Source organism: Stegostoma tigrinum, chromosome 3, assembly GCF_030684315.1.
Source record: "Stegostoma tigrinum isolate sSteTig4 chromosome 3, sSteTig4.hap1, whole genome shotgun sequence".
NCBI classification, from domain to species: domain Eukaryota; kingdom Metazoa; phylum Chordata; class Chondrichthyes; order Orectolobiformes; family Stegostomatidae; genus Stegostoma; species Stegostoma tigrinum.
In genome coordinates, this window is record NC_081356.1 from 852,109 (window position 1) to 868,466 (window position 16,358).

A 16,358-nucleotide genomic window follows, 5' to 3' on the forward strand; every position below is an offset into this window, starting at 1 on the left:
GCACAAGGCTTCCAGTATTGATTAGTCCTGATGCTAAATATTTCAGAAATCCTGGCGTCAGCTAATTTCTATATTTTTGGGCAGGACAAACAAAAGAGTTCCTTCAGAAATTGGAAACGAAATCCAAGAATGCAAGAAGCACAGTTCTGATCACCTTAGAACAAAATCTCAATTCTAACATCAACAAACAAGATGGAATCGCAGGCTAGCTGGGTAAAAATTTCTAATCCACTAAAAAGTGCTGTAACCTTTGGAGTTATGGTGTACCCAAGCTGCGGGTGATAGGATGTGAGTACCTTCATACCCACCAGCACTTTGTATTCCTTTTCTGTTCTCTTGAGTAAAAATAGCTCTCATGCTTGCATTCTCTTGACTCACACTTCAAATCGTGCTACTGTAGCTTTCCCATTGTGTCTGATTATCTTGCATACAGTTCTGGTCGTCTCATTTCTCTCCAAAAGAAAACCAGGAAGCAGCAAAGGAAAATGAATTTGTAGTAATACCAGTGATAATGGGAAATGCAGATGCTAGAGAATCCAAAATAACAAAGTGTGGAGCTAGATGAACACAGCAGGCCAAGCAGCATCTGATGAAGGGTCAAGGCCCGAAATGCCAGCTTTTGTGCTCCTGAGATGCTGCTTGGCCTGCTGTGTTCATCCAGCTCCACACTTTATTACCTTGTAGTAATACCAAGCAACTTTGCACTTGCGTACACACTAACTCACCCACTTGGTCACTCATTTCCTTCTCTCCACAGAAAGGATTGAAGCAGCTGGTATTAGTTAAAGAAAATAGCAGGGCATTGTGCTTTTTTGTGCCTTTGCAAGAGAAATAGGTCGACTTTCGCCTTCCCTCCATCATAAGGTCAGACAACTGGATGTTCTCCACTGATTGCACAATATTCAGCATCATTTGTAACTCTTCAGATAGCGAAGCAGTCCATGTTTAAATGCAACAAGCTCTGGATAATATCCAGGTTTGGGCTGGCAAGTGGCAAGTGACATTTGTGCCATTCAAATGCCAGGCAATTATCATCTCCAATGGCCATCTAACCACCACCCTACAACATTTATTGGTGTTACCTTCACTGAATCCCTCACTATCAACATCCTGGGGTTACCACTGACCAGAATCTGAACTGGACAAACCACAGAAACACAGTGGCTATGAGAACAGGTCAGAGGCTAGGAATATTGAGGCAAATAACTCACCTGCTGACTCCCTAAAGCCTGTCTACCATTTTTTAAATTCATTTGTGGAATGTGGGTGTCGCTGGCTGGCCAGCATTTCTTGTCCATCCCTAGTTGCCCCTGAGAAGGTGGTAGTGAGCTTCCTTCTTGAGCAGCTGCAGTCCTCCTGCTGTAGGTAGGCCCATAATTCCATGGAGGGATTTCCAGGATTTTGACCCAGCAACAACAGTGAAGGAACAGCGATATATTCCCAAGTCAGGACAGTGAGTGACTTGGAGGAGAACTTGCAGGTGGTGGTGCTCGCATGTATCTGCTGCCCTTGTCCTTCTAGATGTAAATGGTGTAGGTTTGGAAGGTGCTGTCTGAAGATCTTTGGTGAACTTCTGCAGTGCACCTTGTAGATGGTACACACTGAAGCTACTGAACGTTGGTTGGTGAAGGGAGTGAATGCTTGTGAATGTGGTGCCAATCAAGTGGGCTGCTTTATCCTGCAAAGTGAAAACCTTCTTCAGGGTTATTGGGGCTGAATTCAACTAGGCAAGTGAAGAGTATTCCATCACACTCCTGACTTTGTGCTTTTACGATGGTGGACAGGGTTTCAGAGTCAGGAGGTGAATTACTTGTTGCTGGATTCCTAGCCTCTGACCTGCTCTTGTAGCCACCGTGTTTATGTAGTGAGTCCAGTTGAGGTTCTGGTCAATGATAACTCCCAGGATGTTGACAGCAAAGGGTTCAGTGATGGTAGCACCTTTGAATGCCAAGGGGCAGTGGTTAGATTGTTCTTACTAGTGATGGTCATAGCATGGCATTTGCGTGGCGCAGATATCACTTACCACTTGCCAGCCTAAGCCTGAATATTGTCTAGATCCTGTTGCATTTGAACATGGGCTGCTTCAGCATCTGAGGAGTCACGAATAGTACTGAACATTGTGCAATCATTGATCATTCCCACTTCTGACCTTATGTTGGAGGCAAGGTCATTGATGAAGCAGTTGAGGGTGGTTGGGCTCAGGGCACTATTCTGAGGAACTCCTGCAGAGATGTCCTGGAGCTGAGATGATTGAACTCCAACAACCATGACCATCTTCCCATGTGTCAGGTATGACTCTATCCACTGGAGAGTTTACCCCCGATACCCATTGATTCCAGTTTTGCCAGGGCTCCTTGATGCCACACTCAGTCAAATGCAGCCTTGATGTCAAGAGCTGTCATTCTCACCTCACCTCTGGAATTCAGCTCTTCTGTCCGTGTTTGAACCAAGGCTGTAATGAGGTCAGGAGCTGAGTGCCCCTGGCGAAACCCAAACTGGGCGTCACTGAGCAGGTTATTGCTGAGTGGGTGCTGCTTGATAGCATTGTAACTGACACCTTCCATCACTTTACTGATGGTCGAGAGGAGACTGATGGGGCAATTATTGGCCAGGTTAGATTTGTCCTGCATTTTATATGCAGGACATACTTGGGGGCAATTTTCCACATTATTGAGTATATACCAGTGTTGTAACTGTACTGGAACAGCTTGGTCAAGGGAGTGGCAAGTTCTGGAGTGCAAGTTTTCAGTATTATTGCTGGAATGTTGTCAGGGCTCATAGCCTTTGCAGTATCCAGTGTCTCCAAACACTTCTTGATATCATGTGGCATGAATAAAATTGGCTGAAGACTGGTATTGGCAATGTTGGGGATCACTGGGTCATCCACTTGGCACTTCAGGCTGAAAATTGATGTGAAGGCTTTATCCTGACCTACAAGGCATAAGTCAGAGGTGTGATGGAATACTCCCCACTTGCCTGGATGGATGCAGCCCCAACAACACTCAGGAAGTTTGACACCATCCCGGACAAAGCAGCCACTTGATTGGAACGACATCCACAAGTATTCCCTCCCTCCACCACTGACGCCCAGTAGCAGTATTGTGTACTATCTACAAAATGCACTGTAGAAATTTATGAAAAATCCTTAGACAGCACTTTCCGAGTCCACAACCATTTGCATCTGGAAAAACAAAGGCAGCGATACATAAGAACATCAACATCTTCAAGTTCCACTCCAAGCTACCCACGATCCTGACTTGGGAATATATTGCCGTTCCTTCACTGTCACTGGGTCAAAATCCTGGAATTCCCTCCTCAAAGGGCATCATGGGTCAAACCACAGCAGGTGGACTGCAACAGCTCATGAAGGCAGCTCATCACTTTCTCAAGGACAAACAGGGACGGGTAATAAATGCTGCAATAGGCAGCAACGCCCACACCCTACTAATGAGCAAAACAAAAAGCTGGTAATGGGGCCCAGACAGGCATGGGGTACCATTCTTTTGGATCATAATGACAATGGAGGATTGTCGACCAGGTGCAAGTTGGTCATCAGAAACTGAGCACATACTGTGAAGCTGGTGATCATAGAGGACAAAAGACTCAAGGAAGCAAAACAATCAGGCACATCTACTGGCATAAAAACCAAAAGAACTGTGGATGCTCTAAATCAAGAACAAAAACAGAAATTTCTGGAAAATCTCAGCAAGTCTGGCAGCATCTGTGAAGAAAAAATCAGAGTTAACGTTTCGGGTCCGGTGACCCTTCCAATGTTTTCCCATCTATCATCAGTTCTGAGGAAGGATCACCGGACCCAAAACATTAACTCTGATTTTTTCTTTACAGATGCTGCCAGACCTGCTGAGCTTTTCTGGCAGCTTTGTTTTTGTTCCATCTGCTGGCATGTTGAAAATGAAGTTGCACTGGGAAACCTTGGCATACAGAGAAACATTGTTGCTCTTTGAAGCCTGTTCTCATGATCTCTTTTGGTTGCTCTCACAGGTGCACATACCCTGCCCAGGGCATAGTCGCCCTCCTTCTCCACAGTCCTGGATAGCAGTCAAAGAGCTGAGGAAGCACTGTCACACATCACAACCAAGTCCTCCATCAGCAAGCACTATCACTTCTGTGGCATTCAACTACTTGAATATCAACTGGGAATGTGAAAAAGTAAGAGGGAATAACATTGTTCATCTGCATTAAAGAGCTAGAACATAGAACATTACAGCACAGTACAGGCCCTTCAGCCCTCCATGTTGTGCCGACCTGTCGTACTGATCTCAAGCCCATCTAACCTACACTATTCCATGTACATCCATATGCTTATCCAATGATGACTTAAATGTACCTAAAGTTGGCGAATCTACTACTGTTGCAGGCAAAGCGTTCCATTCCCTTACTACTCTCTGAGTAAAGAAACTACCTCTGATATCTGTCCTATATCTTTCACCCCTCAATTTAAAGCTATGCCCCCTCGTGCTCGCCGTCACCATCCTAGGAAAAAGGCTCTCCCTATCCACCCTATCTAACCCTCTGATTATCTTACCTGTCTCAATTAAGTCACTTCTCAACCTTCTTCTCTCTAACGAAAACAGCCTCAAGTTCCTCAGCCTTTCCTCGTAAGACCTTCCCTCCATTCCAGGCAACATCCTAGTAAATCTCCTCTGTACCCTTTCCAAAGCTTCCACATCCTTCTTATAATGCGGTGACCAGAACTGTACACAATACTCCAAGTGCGGCCGCACCAGAGTTTTGTACAGCTTCACCATAACCTCTTGGTTCCGGAACTCAATCCCTCTATTAATAAAACATAAAACACTGTATGCCTTCTTAACAGCCCTGTCAACCTGGGTGGCAACTTTCAAGGATCTATGTACATGGACACCGAGATCTCTCTGCTCATCTACACTACCAAGAATCTTACCATTAGCCCAGTACTATGCATTCCGGTTACTCCTACCAAAGTCCATCACCTCACACTTGTCTGCATTAAACTCCATTTGCCACCTCTCAGCCCAGCTCTGCAGCTTATCTATGTCTCTCTGCAACCTACAGCATCCTCCATCACTATTCACAACTCCACCGACCGTAGTGTCGTCTGCAAATTTACTAACCCATCCTTCTACGACCTCATCCAGGTCATTTATAAAAAATGACAAACAGCAGTGGACCCAACACCGACCCTTGCGGTACACCACTAGTAACTGGTCTCCAGGCTGAACATTTCCCATCAACTACCACCCTCTGTCTTCTTTCAATAAGCCAATTTCTGATCCAAACTGCTTTATCTCCCACAATCCCATTCCTCCGCATTTTGTACAATAGCCTATTGTGGGGAACCTTATCGAACGCCTTGCTGAAATCTATTTACACCACATCAGCCAGTTTACTCTCATCTACCTGTTTGGTCACCTTCTCAAAGAACTCAATAAGGTTAGTGAGGCACGACCTACCCTTCACAAAACTGTGCTGACTATCCCTATTCAAATTATTCTCTTCTAGATGATTATAAAACCTATCTCTTATCACCTTTTCCACACTTTACCAACAACTAATGTAAGGCTCACTGGTCTATAATTACTGTATAACTTATTTAACTTCTGAGTTCTATAAAAACTGATAGTACATCTGGCAGTCATCTGTGTACTGCAGACATGCAGATAGACAGCATAAGTCTCTACTCCCCTTCTTGAACAGGGGAACCACATTTGCTATCCTCCAGTCATCTCGCACTATTCCTGTAGACAATGACGAGTTAAAGATCAATGCCAAAGGCTCGGCAATCTCCTCCCTGGCTTCCCAGAGGATCCGAGGATAAATCCCATCCGGCCCAGGGGACTTATCTATTTTCACCCTCTGTAGGATTTCTAATACCTCTTCCTTGTGAACCTCAATCCCACCTTGTCTAGTAGCCTGTATCTCCGTATTCTCCTCGACAACATTGTCGTTTTCTGGAGTGAATACTGTCGTGATCTTTTTTGTTAGCATGTAAAAAAAAGATGTGCAATTTTAAATTTAAGCTTAGCATATTCAGCTGGGAAAATTGATGAAACGGCATTGTGTGACTGTTTTATAGATAGTGGCATAATATAGTTTGATTTATTATCACTGTGGTAAAACACATAGTTGGCAGAAGCATTGGTTCTAAATTGGAAACAACTTTTATAAAGCTGAGAAATGATTTGTCAAAAGTACGCGGAATGTGGCTACATGAAAGAAAATCAATGACAAATCCGTGGGAGTCTCTCAAATGCAAGACTCAATGGGTGCAATGTAGACATGGCCTCACAACAGAAAAGGTGGTAGTGCCAAATCTAATAGCGCCTTCCACGAATCAATGGGAAGACCTCTTTCACTTTGTTTGCTTGTCTCTGCATTGTCACCTCTTCATAATACAAGTAAGTGTTCATTGTTACCTTTCATACAACAATTGTCAAGAAATTGAGAGATTGAGGTGTCACCTACTCCAGCCCGGAGGGGAGTTTGACATGAAACATTGAAGACTACTGTCAATGATAATGTCACCCTCACCTTCTCTAAGGTTGCAGGTTTGCCTGCAATAAGTAACAGATTTCCTGAACACATCCTTAGACAGTGCAGGTGATGACCATTGTGAGTGCTACTGGCGAGTGATGTTCCCTCCTAGACCATACAGAAGTTCTGGCACAGACCTGACCTCAGTCAATGTCTTTAGAATACAGCTTAAAAAAAGTTAATGGGTCCATACACTTAAATGAATTAGAAGAACAACAATAATGGGCATGATGTTGCACTTTAGTGAGGATAGGGAGGAGGATCCTTCCTGTTACTGAGAAGGTGTTCAACTATGTGCGGTTAGACAGCATTATCTGGAGGCCTGTGAGTAAATGTGATTGGTGCCTACAAATAAACCCATAATGTCAGAAATGCAGGGCTACTTAGGTTTTTTTTAGCTACTGTATGCTTTCTAAATAAAATCATAAATTGCTAAACACTTTTGATAAAAAAAGTTCTTTATCAATGATATTCCAACTGAATCAGTATTTTTCATCTTGTTTAATTCATACAAACATCACAGAAACCTTATCTCATGTGCAACCTGTTCATTTCAGTGCATAGTATCTGAAGCTAATTTTGCACTGTACCTTAAACAGGCCAAGCTTGCGAGCCGTCTACACACTGTGCTGCTGCATGGCTCACAGGAAATATTTCACAGAAGTCATTTCTATATAAGCATTATTATACATTGTTGCTTGTTCTTTTTTGCATTCTTTGATTTATAAGTTCTGCTATTCACGTCTGTACAAATAGAAGTGGGTATTTCACTTGTTGTTTAATGATGCTAAAACACGCGACTAACGTAACATATCAAGATTTGCAAACAGTGGTCAATATTGTGGGATCAAATATTGCCTGATTAAATCTCCAGGGATATTGAAACAGGAAGCCAATCTTAATTAGCTGATGCATAAGTGGTTAGTACTGTTTCAGGTGCAGGACCTGAATGCCTGTACTTCTGGCTATACTAATATGTGGCTCACATACTTTCAGTTCCACGTACTGTATTGGATACTCAGGGCATCCAGTATACACCTTTAAAACAAGCAGTGCCAATAAATTTCTAGGATATGAATTAAACTGTATAACTGACTTAACTTCTGAGTTCTATAAAAACTGATAGTACAGCTGGCAGTCATCTGTGTACTGCAGACATGCAGATAGACAGCCTAAGTGATCAAATCAAACACATTTAAATGCTGCTGTGGTCCAACTTTCTGGTAAATTGTCAAGTCATCAGCCTTAAAAGGAAATGTCTTGTGACATATGGGAATGCATACAGCTATATCAAAATACTGCTATATTAAAAGCTAACAATGTGATAAATATTTCTTTCCAGAATGTTTCCTTTATTGCAATGCAATTGTGCCGACAAGTTGTTGACCTCCAAATTTACTTGGGGGTTAAGTTTCATTTGGTGGCAGAGCACTAAACATATTTGCAATTTTTCACACAATTAATTTGCTCCATTATATCAAACTGGTCAATAATTGCTCCAAAATAATGCAGACAGAAACTGTGCTGCAATCTGTTATCCAGCAAGCCACCAGAGGAAATTAAAGGCTCTGATTGCCCTTTAAACTCTTACTTTCCTTTTTAACTCTAAGAACAAAAACTAGTCAAGAAAATGACTGTTAAACTAGTTATTTAACTAAATTCATTAAAGGTCTACTGTCCATTATATTAAATTACTAATAATAAATAATGCAACAGCTGTGGGTATAATTTCCATAGAAATGGAAGTCTAGTGTGTACATACCTGAGAAATCTTTCCAGATCATCTCTGCTGCATTGGGACCAGGAAACATCCCCCAGATTCTGTCCTTTAATCCATTCCCCAGACATAATATGGAGGCCATCTGCACAGGATGGATGATCATTGTCATGATTCATTCCCATACTGAATTTGAAAAAAAGTTTAAAATAAATGCATATTGTTTTACTAACAGATACAAAAAAAATGAATAGTACAACCGAAGAATTTTAATAGCAGGACATTTATAATATATGAAATTTCTTGACATCAAATGTCTCAGATTAGGTCTTAAAAAGAAGAGCTAACAGGTTCAGCATAATTTCCTCAAACAACTATCTTTCTGGATTTCATTTTTTTTTAGATTGTATTCTTAGACACTACTTTACCTAGGTGGAAAAGAATATTTAATCTTGGTGAAATATAAAGTTGTTTGCATCCTTACAAGTGACATTAAAGCAAGAAGGTAAATTGAAATAACTCAGATTGGTTAACAAAAATGTTCTACTCATTATTTTGAAATTGGTCAAAATGAATTATGGAGCAATAGAGGTTAGAAAAATTCTTCATTAGTTCAGAGGACTGCATTTTACTGTACTATGCAGTATCGTGACGTGGTCCCTCCACATTTACACATGGCATGTTAGACAATAGGAGGGTACAAAAATAAATTTGACCAAATTTTGCCACAAATGCATTTCTAAGATCATTGACTCACACCAGTTATTTAATGATCTGATAGAATTCATGAAAAATTATTCTCTTCTATCTTTACAGAAGATGGTTATGAAATACTCCACAATAACTACCTGTACTAATGAGTCTATTATTCAAACCTGACAGTTATTTTTCACAGATGATAATCCCTGACTAGAGAAACTATAGCGCTTCATTGAGAGTCCACTGGGATAAATGACTACTTCAGAATTAGATTTAAGCTTCAGGCAATGTTAATCAAATTGAAGTTGCAATAGTAACATGAATTTAATTTTAGACATGAAAAGAAGCTACTGCATATCACATTGACATATTTAATCACGTTTACTGAAACACCAATGTGTTTACTGAAAAATCAAGAAGCAAAACATATGACATAATCCAAGTCAAGCTGTAGTTCATTGGCAATGCATTTTTTTTTTCCTTATCAACTAGATTGATATTAGCTTGAACAACAAAAATAGAAAATGCTGGCAAACCTCAAACAGCATCTCTGGACAGAAATCAGAGTTAACATTTCAGGCCCAGTGACCCTTCCTCAGAACTGTATCTTAACATAAGGTTCTGCTGGAGATTCGAGAAGTTTTGGAAATTGTATCATGCGGTGCCACAGGATTTTGTAACTCTAAATAAATGACCTTTTCAACACTTCCAGCCAAGACTCCAATGAAAAGTGTAATGAAATAATACCATGAAAAAACTGTATACTTCGTTACTTGTCCTCTGAGTAATTATTGCATACGTTTCAAGTGGTCAAAAAGATCTTCCAGGATTACCTGGTTCAATAAACCAGCAGCTAACAGCCATCAGGGAATCGTATAGAAACTCCTCTCTTAGAAGCTAAAGTTACGTCTAACCACATGTGGAGGTGCTGGTGTCGGACTGGTGTGGACAAGGTCAGAAGTCACCTGACACCGGGTTATAGTCCAACGGGTTTATTCTAAATCACAAGTTTTTGAAGCGCTGCCCCTTCGTCAGAGGCACTGCCTTGAAACCTTGTGATTTCACATAAACCTTTTGGACTATAATCTGGTGTCATGCGACTATTGACCTAAATCTAACATGAAACACAGATTCAAAAAGGGCCTATCTCTATCATAACTTGATTTTACTCATGTGGTTATCACTTCTCTTTCAAAATCAACTTTTACTGTTAACATTTGTTGTGCAGATATCTTGGTCAAGACATTGCCTTCAGGAATGAACCACATCCTTGGAGATCACATCAAACAGCATGTCACGTATGTAGATCGCAACAGACAAAGTACTGGCAATACCCAGTGAGGTGAGCTTGTAACATTCAAAGCAGATTGCCAAGCATGTGCTAAGGATTATACTGACAACTAATTTAGCACAATCAGGCTCGTAGTGTAGTACACTTGCATGTACTGGAAGCTACATATGTTAACACACAAAGCCCTGCTCATTGTAAACAGAAAGAAGGTAGCTTACATAAGGTGGAGGAAGCTAGGGTCAAGTTCAGCTAGAGAGGATTACATGCAGGCAAGGAAGGAGCTCAAAAATGGTCTGAGGAGAGCCAGGAGGGGGCACGAGAAAGGCTTGGCAGAAGGAATCCGGGAAAACACAAAGGCATTTTACACTTACGTGAGGAATAAGAGAATGGTCAAAGAAAGAGTAGGGCCGATCAGGGATAGCATAGGGAACTTGTGTGTGGAGCCTGAGGAGGTAGGGGAAGCCCTAAATGAGTTTTTTGCTTCTGTCTTTACGAAAGAAACGACCTGTGTAGTGAATGAAACCTTTGAAGAGCAGGTGTGCATGCTGGAATGGATAGAGATAGAGGAAGCTGATGTACTGAAAATTTTGTCAAACATTAAGATTGACAAGTCGCCAGGCCCGGATCAGATTTGTCCTCGGCTGCTTTGGGAAGCGAGAAATGCAATTGCTTCGCCACTTGCGAAGATCTTTGCATCCTCGCTCTCCACTGGAGTCGTACCTGAGGACTGGAGAGAGGCAAATGTAATTCCTCTCTTCAAGAAAGGAAATAGGGAAATCCCCGGCAATTATAGACCGGTAAGTCTCACGTCTGTTGTCTGCAAGGTGTTAGAAAGGATTCTGAGGGATAAGATTTATGACCATCTGGAAGAGCATGGCTTGATCAAATACAGTCAACACGGCTTTGTGAGGGGTAGGTCATGCCTTACAAACCTTATCGAGTTTTTTGAGGATGTGACTAGGAAGGTTGATGAGGGTCGAGCTGTGGATGTGGTGTATATGGACTTCAGTAAGGCATTTGATAAGGTTCCCCATGGAAGGCTCATTCAGAAGGTCAGGAGGAATGGGATACAGGGGAACTTAGCTGCTTGGATACAGAATTGGCTGGCCAACAGAAGACAGCGAGTGGTAGTAGAAGGAAAATATTCTGCCTGGAAGTCAGTGGTGAGTGGGGTTCCACAGGGCTCTGTCCTTGGGCCTCTACTGTTTGTAATTTTTATTAATGACTTGGACGAGGGAATTGAAGGATGGGTCAGCAAGTTTGCAGACGACACAAAGGTCGGAGGTGTCGTTGACAGTGTAGAGGGCTGTTGTAGGCTGCAGCGGGACATTGACAGGATGCAGAGATGGGCTGAGAGGTGGCAGATGGAGTTCAACCTGGATAAATGCGAGGTGATGCATTTTGGAAGGTCGAATTTGAAAGCTGAGTACAGGATTAAGGATAGGATTCTTGGCAGCGTGGAGGAACAGAGGGATCTTGGTGTGCAGATACATAGATCCCTTAAAATGGCCACCCAAGTGGACAGGGTTGTTAAGAAAGCATATGGTGTTTTGGCTTTCATTAACAGGGGGATTGAGTTTAAGAGTCGTGAGATCTTGTTGCAGCTCTATAAAACTTTGGTTAGACCGCACTTGGAATACTGCGTCCAGTTCTGGGCGCCCTATTATAGGAAAGATGTGGATGCTTTGGAGAGGGTTCAGAGGAGGTTTACCAGGATGCTGCCTGGACTGGAGGGCTTATCTTATGAAGAGAGGTTGACTGAGCTCGGTCTCTTTTCATTGGAGAAAAGGAGGAGGAGAGGGGACCTAATTGAGGTATACAAGATAATGAGAGGCATAGATAGAGTCGATAGCCAGAGACTATTTCCCAGGGCAGAAATGGCTAGCACGAGGGGTCATAGTTTTAAGCTGGTTGGTGGAAAGTATAGAGGGGATGTCAGAGGCAGGTTCTTTACGCAGAGAGTTGTGAGAGCATGGAATGCGTTGCCAGCAGCAGTTGTGGAAGCAAGGTCATTGGGGTCATTTAAGAGACTGCTGGACATGCATATGGTCACAGAAATTTGAGGGTGCATCCATGAGGATCAATGGTCGGCACAACATTGTGGGCTGAAGGGCCTGTTCTGTGCTGTACTGTTCTATGTTCTATGTTCTATGTTCTAATACATAACCACAAGGCAACTGTTTCAACTCAACAAAACAGGATGCAGTCATTCAAACAAAAGAAACAAAACAAAAATTGCTGGAAAAGCTCAGCAGGTCTGGCAGTGTCTATGAAGGAAAAAAAAATTTAACATTTCAGAACAGAGGAAGGGTCACCAGTCCAAAACATTAACTCTGTTTTTTCATTCACAGATGCTGCCAGACCTGCTGAGCTTTTCCAGCAATTTCTGTTTTATTTCCTGATTTACAACATCCGCAGCTCTTTCATTTTTTTAATTTAGGAGACAGTCATTTTCTGGTTCACCCTACAGAACTGGGTCATCAACAATCAGAGTCCATCTACTGAACTGTTTAACTTTAAACAAATCTCAGCAGTTAACTGAAAACCAAAAGGGCTGACCAACATCTCCGGCCAACATTTCTGTCTACATTTCTTGCTACAGTGTTCCAGTGAAGCCCAGTGCAAGCTAGAGGAACAACACCTCATTTTCCACTTGAGGACCCTACAGCCCTCTGGACTCAATATTGAGTTCAATAATTTTAGGGCCTAAACTCTCCCATGTCCCAGTGCCCCACCCCACACACCAGGCCTTGTTACCACATAGCCGGCCACTCCACACCCCCCGTTGTCAGTCACTAACAATCCTCATTAACTAATATTCACTTTCCTAGCCTGATGGTTAGCAAATCCTTTGTATGTCCAACTGTCTTTCTCTCTCTTTGGGCTCTATCCTATTGTTTACTCCCTACGCCACCCACCTCCCTATCTTCTACATATAAACTGACATTTTCCCAGCCACCATCAGTTCTGAGGAAGGGTCACTGGACCCGAAATGTTAACTGTTTTCTCCTCCACAGAAGCTGCCAGACTTGCTGAACTTTTCCAGCAGATTTGTTTTTGTACCATAAGAACTGTGAGGATGCTGGAAATCAGAAACACAAACAAAAACAGAAATTGCTGGAAGAACTGGAAGATCTGGAAGATCGGGATGACAGGTCGGCACAACATCGAGGCCCGAAGGGCCTGTACTCTGCTGTAATGTTCTATGTTCTACGTTAACTCAGCAGGTTTGGCAGTACCTGAGGAGGAAAATCAGAGTAAATGGTTTAGGGCCAATGACTCTTCTTCAGAATTGGAGTTCTGTCCCAAAACATTAACTGATTTCTCTCCATAGATGCTGCCAGACCTGCTGAGCTTTTCCAGAAATTTCTGTCTTTGTTTTGACTCAGCAGTTAACTATAAGTCATCAAACTGGGGTATTCTCAATGGCAATGCTTGCTCCAGTTAGAGTCCACGTGCCAACCAATCAGCACTTATGCATGTAGTATATAGCTTTTTATAATCCTTCACATTGGTCTGATGGTGCATGACCTGATGTAAACACTATATCTTTGTTTTTCTTGTGTTGTGGGCTGAAATAGATACAGTCTTGTTTTAATATAAGCTAAGGACTGTGGAAAGGACTAGTGCAACTTTAAAACAAGCTACTCCAGCATTTATTGTAAGCGCTATTTACACTGTTGTTCATTCAACCTATGGAAACATTTTGATGCTGGCAAGCTGGTACTAGGGTGTGTACAACACACAATTCAGCTGGTAACATGTAGCTGATTGGTGTGTGGAATTATGACCATTTGTTGATGATAAAGGCCTTCAGTTTGCCAACAACAAAGTGATTGACTCTGAAGTAGCTAAGTAGCTAGTGGGTACAGACATGATAGCAAGAAGCCTTGGGACCTCAAAGGCAAGTTGTTACCTTTCCTGTTCATTAAAAAAAACTTAAAGCCTGAAGAAAGCCCGTTTTACTTACTTCACCACCTTTTAATCAGTAAATCAGAGATGCTATAAGTTGTGAACCAGCCACTCTGTGCCACTTACCAATAGTTGAAAATGCCTGGAGAAGAGGAATTAATAAGCAACAGATCCTGGCAAGCCAAAAGGATCATTTCAGCAAACTCTGGGACAAGAATAATTGAACAGCCTTTCCAGTTTTCCCTCTGTTTACATCATCATTTTTTAAAAGTCTGTCTGTGTCTGTGTCTGTGTAGGGAGAGTGTGATAGGGGAGTTTAAGAGTTTTAACCAGAAGAGTTATATGTCCACTCTTTGTCATAAATTCTAATTTATGTGATGTCACATGGGGTCCAGGGTGTGCTAGCTAGATGGCTAAAAAACTGGCAAGGCAACAGGAGACAGAGGGGAGCAGTGGAAGGGGGTTTCTCAAATTGGAGACCTGTGACCAGCGGTGTTCCACAGGGATCTGTGCTGGGACCACTGTTGTTTGTGATATACATAAATGATTTGGAGGAAGTTATAGGTGGTCTGATCAGCAAGTTTGCAGATGATACAAAGATTGGTGGAGTAGCAGATAGTGAAGGGGAGATTACAGCAGAATATAGATAGACTGGAGAGTTGGGCAGATGGATTTCAATCCGGGCAAATGCGAAGTGATGCATTTTGCAAGATTTAATTCAAGAGCAAACTATACAGTAAATGGAAAAGTCCTGGGGAAAATTGATGAACAGAGAGATCTGGGTGTTCAGGTCCATTGTTCCCTGGAGGTGACAACGCAGGTCAATAGGGTGGTCAAAAAGGCACATGGCATGCTTTCCTTCATCGGACAGGGTATTGAGTACAAGACTAGGCAGGTCATGTTACAGTTGTATAAGACTTTGGTTCGGCCACATTTAGAGTACTGCATACATTTCTGGTCGCCACATTACCAAAGGGATGTGGATGCTTTGGAGAGGGTGCAGAGGAGTTCACCAGGATGTTGCCTGGTATGGAGGGCACTAGCAATGAAGAAAGGTTGAGTAGATTAGGATTATTTTCATTAGAAAGACGGAGATTGAGGGGGGACCTGATTGAGGCCTACAAAATCATGAGGGGTATAGACAAGATGGATAGCAAGAAGCTTTTTCCTAGGACTCAATTACTAGGGGTAATGAGTTCAAAGTGAGAGGAGGAAAGTTTAAGGGAGATATGCATGGAATGTTCTTTATGCAGAGGGTGGTGGGTGCCTGGAGCACATTGCCAGCCGAAGTGGTAGACGCAGACACGATAGTGTCTTTTAAGATGTATCTGGACAGGTACATGGATGGGCAGAGAGCAAAGAGATACAAAACCTTAGACAATAGATGACAGGTTTAGACAGAGGATCTCGATCGGCATAGGCTTGGAGGGCCGAAGGGCCTGTCCTGTGCTGTAATTTTCTTTGCTCTTTGTTCTTTGTTCTTAAGTGCAAAAACTGGTCTGTGCTTTTTGTTCACCCATTACTAAAAAGGCAAGTAAATTGGGAAAAACAAAATAAATTTTATAAAGGTTAACTTTTATGACAACTTTGGGAACAGTAGGGCTAGATTTCCAGATCACAGGATGTGTGACACTGATGAGTGCAAGACAAAAATTTTGACAAATGTGCCTTTATTTCTCTGATTCTCATTTTATGCTGATGGCAGGTTATTGCCTAATTTGGTTACTTGCAATTACCTCATTTATATAAAACCATGCTTCAGGTGCAGCACATCACTTTTCAATTAAAAGGGAAAAAAAATTTTCTGCACGCTTTGAGAAATAAATCATTTTAAACGCAGGTTTACAACTTAGTTTTCCACAATGCACAGTAAAGCAAAGCACCCCACTGGCTCTCAAGGTTTTTTCAAATCATTGACCAAATATTACCTCATGAATTTCATGAAGACTGTAAGTTTATTCACTCTATTTCAACCATTTATTACAGAATAATTAGCAATGATTAGTGATAAATCTCTTCAGAAAAACCGAATAAAACTGAACAATTTGATACGCTGACCATAATGGAATACTAATTAGTGTACCTCAATCCAAATAGCCTGATTAAAATCCCACGCCAAAAGTTCTCCCTGGATTTTAGTGTATACTGAAACGACCACAGACAACATATATCAATCTGCATGCCAAGTCTTTCACATCATCCAAC

At 41.9% G+C, this 16,358-nt stretch overlaps 1 protein-coding gene across 1 annotated transcript in view; it reads right to left on the bottom strand.

Moving 5' to 3' along the window:
• The window catches only part of LOC125450680 (A disintegrin and metalloproteinase with thrombospondin motifs 19-like), a 456,336-nt gene that overhangs the window by 280,185 nt on the left and 159,793 nt on the right, over positions 1–16,358 (bottom strand). Inside the window, exon 9 of the mRNA XM_048526734.2 lies at positions 8,297–8,437. Coding sequence (XP_048382691.2) covers positions 8,297–8,437 — 141 coding nt within the window. The remainder of the gene's footprint in view (positions 1–8,296; positions 8,438–16,358) is intronic.